Source organism: Asterias rubens, chromosome 15 (genome assembly GCF_902459465.1).
Source record: "Asterias rubens chromosome 15, eAstRub1.3, whole genome shotgun sequence".
In the NCBI taxonomy this organism is placed as follows: domain Eukaryota; kingdom Metazoa; phylum Echinodermata; class Asteroidea; order Forcipulatida; family Asteriidae; genus Asterias; species Asterias rubens.
In genome coordinates this window covers 1,343,342-1,356,825 of record NC_047076.1, presented here as the reverse complement: position 1 = coordinate 1,356,825, position 13,484 = coordinate 1,343,342, and the positions used below count along the sequence as shown (strand labels likewise).

Genomic DNA, 13,484 nt, shown 5'->3' with positions numbered 1-13,484 from the left:
AAATTGTAAGTTTTAGACCTATATGTACATGTGTTTGAGTTTTTGTTTGTGAAAAGCAATCGTCTACCTATGCCAGAGCACACACAATTTTGAATATCAATTTCTATTAGGAGACAGAGAACATGCCTCGTGAAAATTAAATGATATTGCTATAACTAGAAAATGATGAAAATTTAAATTTAATATCTAAAAAGTAAGTAAACAACCTTTATTTGTAGAATAGTTGGGTAAGTTTTGCTTATACTTATCTTTACAAACAATAATAACATTAAACCCCAAAATAACATCTTACCATGTAATTACATTGTTTTTTTTCTAAGCTAAGTGTTCAATTGGATAAGGTACAAGTGATAAACCATAGGTATCCATTACCCATCAGATGCAGTGTCCCTCCTAAACTACAACACCCCCTCTGATTGAAATAGAGCATTCCTAGTCGCACTGAATACTATCTCATTAGTTAGGCATGAAATGACATATGTACCTGTTCTCGTTATAACAATAGTGGATTTGTACTGTGAAGCAGCTAAACGGATTATCATTTCTATAAATCTCCCACCCCTCTTGAAACAAATTGTTGTAAGGACAGGATTTTAATTAGGGAAACTCCACATACAAAAACCTGACCATACAAATGTGCAGGGTCAACACAAACCACAGCTGCCCGGGATTCTCTACCTATTGTGTGTTTTTTTTTCTCTCGTGAAGTTCCCCCAATACTCATCAACGTGATAGTGATTTGTGGGTGACTGAAGTGCCCCCATCCACCCCCCCACCTCATTTGCATCATAATGGCCAAACTCAATGTCCGCACCCGTTGCTTCACTGCTATTTGCAGCACCTGTTCTCGGTTGCCGTGGTAACCTCTGGATCTAGCCAATTGAATTCAGGCATTGTCATTTGCATGTTGTATGCGGCGGCCGGCCGGCGGAGAGAGAGTGAGCGAGCCGGTCGGCCCAGGCTGGAGCAGTGTAGCCGGGTTGTCACATTGCGCTCTCGTTAGTACAGCCGCGTCAAGTAAAGATAGACGGTCCGTTCATGGTCGTTGCTTTGTTAGTTCCCCACTATGTTGCACACCGGACAACCTCTTGCGATGGGTCTCTTTAAAGGTAAGCTTCGATGAAATTCCTCTTGCTTGTTTCCTCCCCGCTGTTATTCACTTCCCCTATCCTTGTTCCATCCCCATCCATGATTGTCTACCAGGGTCTACTGTCGGGGCCGCCTTTTAGATTGTCGTCTCTTTGTTGGGTGATGAAGACCCTTTTTTTCCGATTAGCTGGAGATGGTAACAAAGAAAGCATTAGTTTGGAGGTCAGTCTAGTGTATGAAATGTTCTTTCACAGCGCCTGGGTATTGAAGCTTCCTTCATAACAAACTGCTATGGTTAGATAGAGTTGGTTTGTAGATAGAGGAGGATGAGTGTTTAAGGTTCCATGCCCCCTTGTCCTGAACGATGGACCTTTTATCCGAACAGGTGAAGTATGAAATCTATTACATCCTGAGATTTTTTATTTTCTGGATGCTTTGTTTGGTAACGGTTGATTTGAGTTTACGATGAGATGTTCGAGGGGAACCCCATTAAAACATGACTAATTGATCATTTTGAAGCAAATATCTGTGGCTGTGCACCTGGAATCCCTTCTGGTTTTGGGGCATTCTGTGATTTTATCAAATATTTTACTTCTATAAATTCAGGACTTGTTTTTTACCCTTTTTAATGTGTTGTACAATAACAGGCTGTTGCTTGGATTGCTGCTAGTAGATTATTTGGTGTCACAAGTACATCTTAAAAAATATTAAGTAGTTGAGGTTTCAACCCTAGCAGAGCCTTTCTCGAAGGTTAAAGACTCTGCTAGGGTCCATTAACTATTTTTTTGCATTTATAAGATAGTCCCTTTTGGATGGTAAGCAGTTTACAACAGCTAATTCTATTTTCTCACAAGATGACACATTTCATTGACGTTCACAAAAAGTGTTTCCCAGGCAAGAGCTTAAAGCAATGGCTGGGATATATTTTTTATTATTTTATTATTTTTTTTTTTTTATACTGAATTCAAAATTGAGATAATCCCATTCCTCAAAATGCAGACTTCACTTTTTAAAGCAAATCTTAACCAATTTGATGAGCACATTGAAGGTACAGTTCTGGGTTAGATTTTTTTGTAAAGAGTAATTTTCAAGATCAATATTCTAAAACCAAACTTTTCAACTTTATACAAATTGTTTTAGTGAGGTGACTGTATAATTGACGTTAAATTTGTATTGAAGATAAAGATTATTCATTTTGGTTTTATCCATAAACACCAGTGTGTGTACTCAGTACTTTCCTGAGTTCGGTGAACAAAATTACTGTTGTATGATGTCTAGGGTTACATGCTTGCGATTTATGAGGATAATTTTTGAAGAGAAATGTTTCTGTGGGCGATGAATTCTAGAAGACAGTAATTGAGAAGTCTTTTAGATATTAAAATTAGCGTTTCTTCAATTACAAAACAAGAGTGCGGTATACAAAAATACTAAACATCAATTGAGGAATACTTTCAGGTATTGAAATAAACGTTTCTTCAAATATAAAACAAGAGTGCGATATACAAAAAGACTTAACATCAATTGAGGAAGACTTTCGGGTATTGAAATAAACGTTTCTTCAAATATAAAACAAGAGTGCGATATACAAAAAGACTTAACATCAATTGAGGAAGACTTTCGGGTATTGAAATAAACGTTTCTTCAAATATAAAACAAGAGTGCAGTCTAGAACAAAAAATAAACACCAATTGAGAATACTTTCAGATATTGAAATTAGCGTTTCTTGAATTATATAAAAAGAGTGCGGTATAGAAAAAAAAACAGCAATTAAAAATACTTTCAGATATTGAAATTAACGTTTCTTGAATTATACAACCAGAGTTCTGTAAGAGAGCAGCTTCAAGGAAAAATATGTGGGCCTCAATAAACCCAACCGATCAGCCCAATATACTAGAAAGGTTACTAGCATCTTATTACACCATAATATTCTTTGCATCCATCCCAACCATCTGACCCCCTCTCCAAACAAAGAAGCTTGTTTGCATTAATTACCCCTCAGTCCAACTCCTTAAGTCAAGTCATTAAATCGACTTGGGGGATGTCGAAGAAAGAACCGTTATATAAAAAAAATGGCTCAGGGCGACCTGGCAGTCCGGAGGTTCGTAGTAGCGATAATTGGTTAATAACGATTCTCAACCTATAGGTTTAATTTCCATATTGATCCTCGGGAAGGATGAGGGGGGTTGTCACCTCTTTCGATTGGGAGGTCACGGGGAGGGCGGGAAGCAGGCACTGTAAACGAACGACGGATCTGTTAGCACTGATGATAGAGTAATCAAATGAACCATAGGCGAGATTCAATAGTGTCTTGTCCCCGGCACCAACATTGCAGCCCCCCCTACAAGTAATCTTTATTTTCAAAGTTGAGTTTTAATTTCCCACAGCTCTTTATTCATGAAGGGTTCCCTGGGGGGAAAAAACACAGCTATTAGAGATGGGAAAATTGGCCCACGCTAACAATTATTCAACACAATACTTGTTTTGATTGGCTTATATCAATATGTAAAGGGAGAAAAAAAAAAAAACGTGAATATCTGAAAAATTTACGAAATCTATAAATAAATAAAAAAATCAGTAGAGAAGATGAGGTACATCGGAGTTCAACAAACATCCCTCAAGAGTCAGATTGACTTGCAAATGATGACAATACCAATAATATTGTTGTTTCGGATGGGTTCATTATTTATTTTATCCAAGACAGTTTTTCTGAGAAAAGTTTTACCCCAATTCTAGAGCTGCCACTTCTCACTGAATCTGCAGAAAAAAATCCCTGAAAAAAGACCAATCTTTTTATGTTCTGATGAATTCTTTTGAAGATCTCTTACCACCTTTTCACTCATTTTCACCAAAAGGATTATCTCATTTGAGTTAGGTACTAATTTATTTCATAACAAATGAAAAAGTGGTGGCAGGATACAAACATTTTTCCAAAATTCTCTTTTAATGTTTGCACTTCACGTTCTGACATTGAAGTAACAAATAAACCTCGTAGGTTAAACTGGAGAGGAGCTGGTACTCTGTAACTTCCATGGTTCCATTACCGTACACAATAAATTACCACATACTCGTTGTTTTCTCTTACTATGAAACAGCTGTGATGTCCTGTATTGTTTGTTGAATTAAGCCAGCTGTTGTTGCTAGCACTCTCTGTGTTGTACATCTTTCTCATCATCTTTACCTTGATTAACGGGGCACGAGATTGGGTGTCGTGAAACTCAACCTCTGTCACAGATACATGATATATGCCACGCCGGATGTGATCCCCGGCTGTTCAAATTATCACGATTGTTAGATCATGGAGTGTGGCTCATCTATGTGAGATAGAACTAGGGGTGGGGTGCAGGTTGTGTGGGTTTAAAATCAGATGGTTTGGGTTTATTCTTTAGAAAGCGCCCCACCCTATTTTAAATTTGGTTCTCTGTTATTTTCTTCCTATCAGTCTCAACTTCTTACAATTGATGGATTTGTGACAATCAGACATATGTCATCAATTCTCATCATTGAGCTAGAAATACAAATCAGTCCAAACATTTGCAGGCCTTTTGTTCTTGAAGGGCATGGCAGTTGCTCTTGTGTTAAGGGGTACCAAGATTAGGGGCATGAAGGCAAGTGCCTCTGTTGCCTCTGTGTCTTAAAGGAGCACCAAGGCAATGACTAGGGGCATGGAGGCTAGTGTCTGTGTTGCCTCCAAGGGGCATCCGTAGCTTTCATGTCTCCAAGGGGACACCAAGGCAACGACTAGGGGCATTCCAAGGCAATGGCTTTGGGCATTCCAAGGCAAGTGCCTCTGTGTCTTGAGGGGCACCAAGGCAATGACTAGGGACAAGTACCTCTGTTGTATCTGTGTCTTTAAGGGGCACCAAGGCAATGACTAGAGGCAAGTGCCTCTGTGTCTTGAGGGGCACCAGAGTAATGACTAGGGACAAGTACCTCTGTTGTATCTGTGTCTTTAAGGGGCACCAAGGCAATGACTAGAGGCAAGTGTCTCCACTGCCTGAATCAGGAAATGACAAGGTTATTTCTGTCCATCTTGTTGTTCCAAACCTGGATCATCCAGTTTGAAATCAGATTTGGGAATAGAGATTAAGGACAACAACACCACAATGTGTTGAGAAATTAATCACCCTTAATCAAGTTGAGTCTAGAAGGGGATTAGAAAGGAAAGGGATTAGAGTTAATCCTTTAGAATGAGAGGTAGATGTCCTTGGTGTTAAAGATAATGCATTTAAGAAGCAGCTGAGACTGAATTAAAACAGTTAACCCCTAGTGAATTGGTGGTGATTCAGTTACTCTAGTCCCAGGGAACAATTTCGTCCAGCAATTTTTTATAGTAAAAAATTTAGACTGAATTTGTTTTGTGCACACTAAATGCTTATATTGAGCAGCAACTGATGATTTTTGAGTAGCCATTGAAACATTTGGAGTAGCACATTGCTCTGCTATACAAGGGAAATTGTTTTTGTGCAGAGAAAACTAGGAAGCTAATTGGGCTTGTGAAGTCATATTTTAAAGGTAGGGTTGTTGATTGGCGAATACTCCAAAAATTAATGACTGTAGAAACATATATGATTCGAGGCATTGCATGGTGAGGTATCAATGTATATTTGGTTTGTGGTAACACCATGTGTGTATCTACTTGCCAGGTAGAGTTGTTAGAGAACTGTCTTGCTTTATTCTACTACCGCAGAGTAGATGTTCGGGGGTTCGGGAGACTTCTCAGTTTAGAAAAGAACTGTCCTGCGTTTTGAACTATTACCCTGGGCGGATTTTATAGAAATTTACTTGGTGAGAAGTACTGCAGCTGTTGTTGAGAGAAAGGATTCTCTTTGAAGTAATAGTTTTGGTAATTTGTCACCCAACATGTTTGAATATGACGATTTGTGCAAAATTCTGATTAGGGGAGCTGAAGGTAGGAATTGATATTTACCTTTAAAAAAAGTCTAGATTCTAGGATGGAGGGAAACATGCACCAGGCAAGGAGTTCCAAAGAGATGCAGCCTGTGGTTGTGCTGTTTTCTACAATTTTTTATTGACTATTTTTCATTTATTTTAATTTTAATTTTATTATGTTGGTGGGGAAAGCTACACTTTGTTACTATCAGTCGATTCAGGAACTTCCATTCAAAATAATTTTTATTATGTTTTGTATTGATGTGTCCCTAACCACAATTGTAAAATTCAATGGTGGAATTAAGTCTACAAACCCATAAAGCATTGAATCCAACCAGCCTGTCTCTATGATTCAAACCCTATGTGAACTGAAACTCATGATTGAATACCTCCTAATCAGGAAAAAAAAGAAAAAAAGATAACAACTAAAAATAAATCTGTGTGTTTTGGAGACAGCTGCCTCGTCCGCGTCTCTTTGTTCCTGGGACAAAAGGTGGACTTGATGGCCTTGCCTAACAGCTGTGCTGTAACACTTCGCTCGTACAATCTGAATGAAATCGGAACGGTAGAACTGTGAATGCGCATCCACGGAATGCCACGTCTTTCCCCGGTGGAGTCTGCGAAAGGGCGCGGTGGTTTTGGAATCGTGGGATTGCGAGTCAGGAGGGATGTGGTTGGAGGGATGGGTGTGGTTGGGTTGTGAAGTTTAGGGTATTGCACTGTTTGTTTCCTCTGTATGACATCTTTGGACTGGGCCCAATTTCATAAAACAGGCCTGATACTTCACAGAGGCAACAAAGGAGATTGCCTCCATACCCCTTGGTCATTGCCTTGATGCCCTTGAAATGCTCCAGAAAAAAATTACAATTTCCTCATAGTGTGCCCTTTGACAAGAAGAAAATGCCTTGTTGCTCTTGCCCTTTCAGCAAGGCCTTATTAAAACTGGCTAAGCACAGACAAATCTTGCTTAACAGAAACTGGTTACCAGCCACAATTCTATCAATTTAACATTGTTGGCAACTGGTGCGCCACTAATTTTTTGTTTCGCAAAGAAATTTGCTATGCAGTAATTTATGCTTACTGGTTTTATGAAACTGGGCCATGATGTTGGCAGCTCTGTGCACAATTCCCGAATCGTGAACTCCCCAAAGCTCGCCGCCGTTGTGAAACTATTTTCTTACCATTTGCTGGTAGGCATGGGTCAGGGGATGGTAGGCAGCTTCGACCGATCACCTAGCTTCATCCTAACCTCTCCCTGCACTTTGGAGAGATTTTAATAATAATAATAACAAAATCTCTTCCCCCGACAGGGTGAATCCCTAAAAGCAATTTGTTCCATTGTTTACATACATCTTTACAATTAACCGAGTCGTGACGAAGCTTCTGGGATCTATCCTTGATGGACCAAAATCCATTAATAATAATGCTGGAGTCCTCGTCTGTGAATTGTAAATTACTTTTGGTAATTAAAGGGACATTAAGGAAGCTTCAAATAGAGTATCAGCCATCTTTGTTTTTACAAGAAAAAGTGGTTCATTGTTCAAAAAAACCTTCTTGATGTTACTCTTATATATAGTTGAAAGGGGCTCATCATGATCTTGTGGGTGATTTGTTTCCTAGAATCGACAGGGTTTGAATTAAAACTTGTTCCAAAATTTCATTTTGCGGCTGTACGCGTCGTTTTTGTTGTTTTAAAAGATGAAAGACTGGGGTAGTGCAGTAGCTTTTTTTGATTTAAAGAGTAATATAATGGCTGTTGATTTTGGCATTTACATCTTTTTATAGATGTGTAGACTAATGACAACATGAAGTGTATGTACATTTATGCTGTCTATGGCTGAGTGATAACAACTATTTAGAGCAAATAAGATAAAAACAAGTGATGCAAATATGACCTGATGGACCAAAAGAAGGCAGACAGCTCATCAAACATTGTGAGTTCTGCCACTAGCTTGGCTCGAGACCAATTCTGGCAGTGATTTTATGTTCCAAGAACTGAAATAAAATGGGTAGAATTAGCATAGTGTTAGCTAGAGGGGTGTCTGGGTGTCTTGTTGACACCCTGTTTTGAAATTTGAAATGTGTTCTGGTGTTGGTTGGGTTTTTTTTGGCAGGTCAAAGAAAGATTCTCTGGGAGATTAACAAATTTATGTTTGCACAAAAAAAATCATATTTCATTCTGAGGATGTTTTTTTTTAAAGTAAATCAAAGAGAATTTGGAAGGTGATAGTAAAAATTGCTTTCAAACTGTTTGAAACTTTTTCAATATTGTGGATTATTTCATTATACCGAAGCGTTAAAGAAAATGTAAAGAAACGGAAGGACTTCTTCCTTTATTTTTGATCCCCCCCCCCCCTCTGGATAGTTCTGACTTTTGTTGCGCACTGAATTCACTTCTTTGGAGGCACCTGTATTGAGCCAGTGCCACGGGCCAACAAGTGGGTTTTCCTTTACAACAATCAACGTCAAACCGGATTTCTCGCGGGCCGGAAACGCAATTCAGGATTTTTATCCAAACAGGGAGGGAAAGAAACGGGTCTTATTTCCAATCCACAAAGCGAAGTCTCTCTGGGTTTTTTATCCAGTGTTGACTCTGTGAGTTTGTGTAGAACAATGAATAGTTATTATTAATCCAAAGTGTAGTCTTGTCATAATAGAGTCCGAAGTCCCTCAGGATTCAATGCAATACTTTTTTTAAATTCTCTCGTTTTTCTACTGTTTCGTTATGAAACACACTCTGTGGCAATTTCAGCGTGCGGTTGATTCATCTTAATATAGTTAGCATACATGTGCAATGTAAAAAAGACAACCCGTATGAGGCGTTGGTGGTTGTGGTATTGATACATTTCCTGCGCAAGGAACGAACCATTTGTGTCATCATGCAACTCGGATTTCTTCAGAACTTCCTGAAGAATGGAATCAGGACAAAACATCTAGGCCATAGATAGAAACGACGGCCTCGTAGAAAAGAGACAAGTCTGCAATCGGGGAATTGTGAAAATCTAGAGTTTCATCTGAATACAATCAACTGCCATACTTTGGAAAGAAAAAAGGATAAGAGCACAAAGAAGTCACAGTAGAAGGATGGTTTAGGTTGGATGGTCTTTATGGCTGTGGAAACTTAGACCAAAGTCTAGGGCAACTCTGTTCCGGAAAAAAAATGTGTACAAAGTAAAATGGGTCACTGGTATGCCGATGCACTTTAATAAAAACACAACCATCATACCCCACCAAAACCAGGGCTCAATTTCATAGAGCTGCTTAAGGGACGATTTTGTGCAAGTTCTATAGTACTGCGAACCGAGGCACACAAAAAGAAACTAACCATTCAGCAGCATTATGAAGTTGTCCCCTCTTGCAAACAACCAAGTCTAAGTAAGGCCATAATCAAACGACTTTGCTGTTGGCTGCATCAATAATGCTGAGGAGCGGGGCTCAATTTCATGGTTCTGCTTACTGCCGAATTCTGCTCTGACGATCACCATTCTCCGCTTACTGTACAAGTGCCTCATTTCTGCGCTAGCTGGGTTACCTAAGAATGCCTTAGTAATGTGGAGTACACACGACGAGCACAGTCAAAAATTCAAAGCGTTGCTCTTTACCGTGGGGAAAAAAATGCCTTGAGTCCTTGCCCTTTCAAGAAGGAAGCATCGGGCTTGATTATAATTCAATGGAATAGAGAAACTTACAAACCCTTCCTTCTCTATGCAAGAAACTTAAAGCAGTCTTTGTTTCTCCTTGATGGCATTCGAAGATTAAGATCTTTATGTATTCAGTATGCACCTTATTCTATTGAAAATACCGGCATGTTGTCTAGGGACATTAGGACAGTTTACCTAATGGTTCTTATTTTAAATTGCTATTCGATCCATTTTAATAGACGCAACCTTTCTATCTGATTAACATTCTCTTTTGCTCTCGGTGGATTCCCAAAATAAAAAATGTATGGATGATGAAAAATTCATTAATTCTGGGGATGCTGGGATTTTTTTGTCTCTGTTTTTTTTGGGGGTGAATGTGATTTATAGGGTGTCCTGTGGGTTTTGGTGAAAATTATCATGATTTGACTGCAAAGGTTTTAAGTCTGTTGTTATAAGCGAAATTGGTAGGGACCTTGTTGTTGCTTATGAATATTCAGATGGAGATTGTCCTTCGTGGCCACTTTCTACCGAAGGACAGTTTCTTAAAAGCTTTTTAATTTGAAGATTTATGTCCGATGTTTGTTAGTGACACTTTTAAGTTGTAGTGGTGTGTTAAGCTGGTCTGGTACCCTCAGGGTAAACAAAGAAATTAATACCTTTCTGTCAAGGTACCTGTCTCTTCCGACCGAGAGCCCCGGTTGGATACTCATTGATTTTGTCGGAGAGAAAGAAAAAAAAAATCTTTTCGAGATTTGTAAAGCTTAAATTCCCTCCAACCACAAAGGATCATTCAGTACACGCTGTTTGCTCTGAACGGGGTATTTGTAAAGAGACAATACTTTCAAAGTATCTCCTTAACTGAAAACTTCCCAGTACGATACTGATTGATTTTTGTCCTATAGAAAAAGAATCTTTTTGAGATTTGTAAAGCCCAAATTCTCTCCAAACACAAAGGATCTTTCAAGTCACGCTGTTTGCTCTTGGACATGGTATGTGTAAAGAGACAATAATTTCAAACTCTATAACTGAAAACTTCCCACATCCAAATAAAAGAGATCTTTGTGCGTTCCCTGCCTCTCAAAGCATTCCTGTCAGACATTGTTATCTCCGTCAGCAACTTAATTAGAAGTTCCCTTTCAAATAAACAAAGTATGCGTTTTAGAGCGTGGTTTTATCGTGAAGTATCGATACTTGATACCAAAGGCTTTTTTATTATAGCGAGATGGATTTTCAAAAGTACATTGAAGCTATTCTTCACTTGATTCTGAATAGAAATTGAATCTGATGTGACATCGTTAGGTTTTTTTTTCTAATGATTTCGCTACTTGAAACCGTGGCTCAATTTCCGTCATATCTCGATCGATTTATTGTATCTTATTTCATTTTTTTCTTCTCTCCTTTAAATTAAAAACTGGTAGAGGGTGGATGCTTTATGGTATTTTTTTTAAACCGGAGGGGTTTTGATTTAGGTTTAATTTATTCATGATAAGGATTATAAGTCTGGTGATAGTGTCTACATATTAAGTGGAACTTAATCAGTTGACAGCTAAGCTTATTGTGTTGATAGTGTCTGAACGCATTCTGGTTGGTTTGGGGGAACAGAACAACTTTGTAGATTATGTGGATTTATGGAAAACAGTTTAAGTTTCATCCCATAGCAAGTTTGAGGGAGGGACTATAGTTGACTATTGTCGACAATTGGGGGATTTTGCCTGGTACCCATAATGTATTGCATGCATAAAAGGAATTATTTTCTCCAGATTTGATTTTGGATTTTGGGAGAACCGGGCATTGTGACACCATGGAACATTGACTAGTAGTCGGGCAAGATCCGAAATTGATCCAAGTCTGAAAATGATCTTTAGTGTGTTTATAACAACTGTAGGAAGTTTCATGCTTTTACCACAAAGTGCACAATTTTTCCACGGGCCTTAGCAGCTGGACTGAAATAGTCGCTATTCGAATTTGCCCCTTGCCTTTGCATGTGATTTCTCAGAGTAAAATGTCATGTTATGTTTTGTTAGTTACATGTATATGTTTGTTTGTTTGGCAAACTCATTCCTCATGAGGGACGGTTTGCAATCAAAACGATTGATGTATTTTTCCACTTAACGTTAAGTGGGCTTCCAAACAATACATGTAGTTGATTATCTTGAAATTGTTATGAATGGTATACCTGGCACTGTTCATTTCATTATTCACGGTCCATTTCTCAAAATGGGAAGATTCAATTGAGGCTGAGTAAAACGTCCTTGATGGAGTTGAATGTCTGGGCACCTTCGTCGATCTCAAATTGTTTATTTTCTCTTATTTGTGGGTGGAAATCGACGTTGAGTTTCTGGATGAGCAATAATGCAGTCCAATCTTTTAATGTATACTCAGTGTGTCTGACCTTAATTTTCAATTGGGCCTCTCAGGTAAGCTTGTGAATTGGTTAGTCTAGAAACAGATTTTAGTAAAGTCATATAGCATTAACTATGGTAGCGCACATCCATCCCCTCCACGCTGTGCTTCCAAAGATCTTGTAGGTGTCTGTGGACATGCACTTCACATAGGTCTTCTACAAAGCCCAACTGAGAATGCCTGCCTAACTTATGACTCCCATTTAGAAACAGATTTTAGTATAGTTATTGGCATTCACACATCATCAACTAGGTCTTCAAATTTTATAAGCGCCAACTGAGAATGCCTTCCTACGTGTGAACTCCATCACTCTGTATTAACATGCCTGTAAGCTATTCCTTAAATAAAAAAAGGTACTTAATATCACTCAATAAAACCTAAACCTACGTAGAATATGAAAAAACGCATCAACATCATCCAATAAAACCTGACCCAAACATAGAATGTTTAATAGCACTTTATATATCTCCATTGCTAAACAGAGAAATCCAAAGAAATCCATTTTCCATGACAGTTAAGGATAAATAGACAATTTAGCTCCAGGTCTTTTTACGAGGAAAATTGCCGTGCTGGAAATATTAAACACCGTCGTATAAAAGCTTTTGATACATTTTTACGTTGGCTATTATACGCTTGACCATCCATCACGTTGGGGGATTTTAATTGCGCGGATAGATCGTACCATTAATGGGTAGTGGTTGTCAGCTAAAGGGAAACCAGACATATGGACCGCTTTAGGATTGGTTGGGTATTGGTTACTGAAAGATTAACCTTACTATGCTGGGATTGTTAATATGAGCAGACTGAATGACTCTTTGACAGAACTTTTGTTTGTATAATCGACATTGAACAGAATTTTAGTTTTCACTCATTTTTAATAAGATAACATTTTTGACTGCCATATAAGTATTGTTTTCAGACTTGATATTCTTTCTACTCCAGTCTAATTTCAGCCCTTGTCAATACTTGATGAAATGTTTCTACATTTTCAAAACTTTAGGCCAAAAATTTCAGCATGAGAAATTTTATAAATATGTCAGTTAAGGACATTATTGTCCTATTGACGGGTAGATTTTAAAAAATCAGTGCAAAATAAAAAATTCAAACTGTTTTGAAAGTTCATAATTTACTTGACCGTCTGTTTTTGTAATTATGTTTAAGTCACAGATTTATTTTCTTAGGATTTATCTTGAAGATAAGCAAATCAATCTAGTGGCCGAGTTTTACACTCCACATGAAGATCATGTCATTAAAATCTGGAAAAGTCATCACCTCTTCCCCTTAAGACATGCTAATTACATTCACGTATGCATATATGCTAATTACATTAGCACATGTGTATATTATGCTAATTGCATTCATGCATGCGTATGCTAATGATGTTCTTACGCCTGTACAGACACCTATTGGTTAGCAAACTCCATACATGTCATAAGGGTTGTGCACATGGAATCACGCAAG

General features: G+C 38.2%; 1 protein-coding gene across 1 annotated transcript in view; it reads left to right on the top strand.

Annotated features, from left to right (window-relative positions):
• The first annotated feature begins 911 nt into the window (after positions 1 to 911).
• The window catches only part of LOC117300201 (receptor-type tyrosine-protein phosphatase N2-like), a 56,492-nt gene continuing 43,919 nt past the window's right edge, over positions 912 to 13,484 (top strand). The window contains exon 1 of the mRNA XM_033783925.1: positions 912 to 1,109. Within this exon, the coding sequence (XP_033639816.1) occupies positions 912 to 1,109 (198 nt within the window). The remainder of the gene's footprint in view (positions 1,110 to 13,484) is intronic.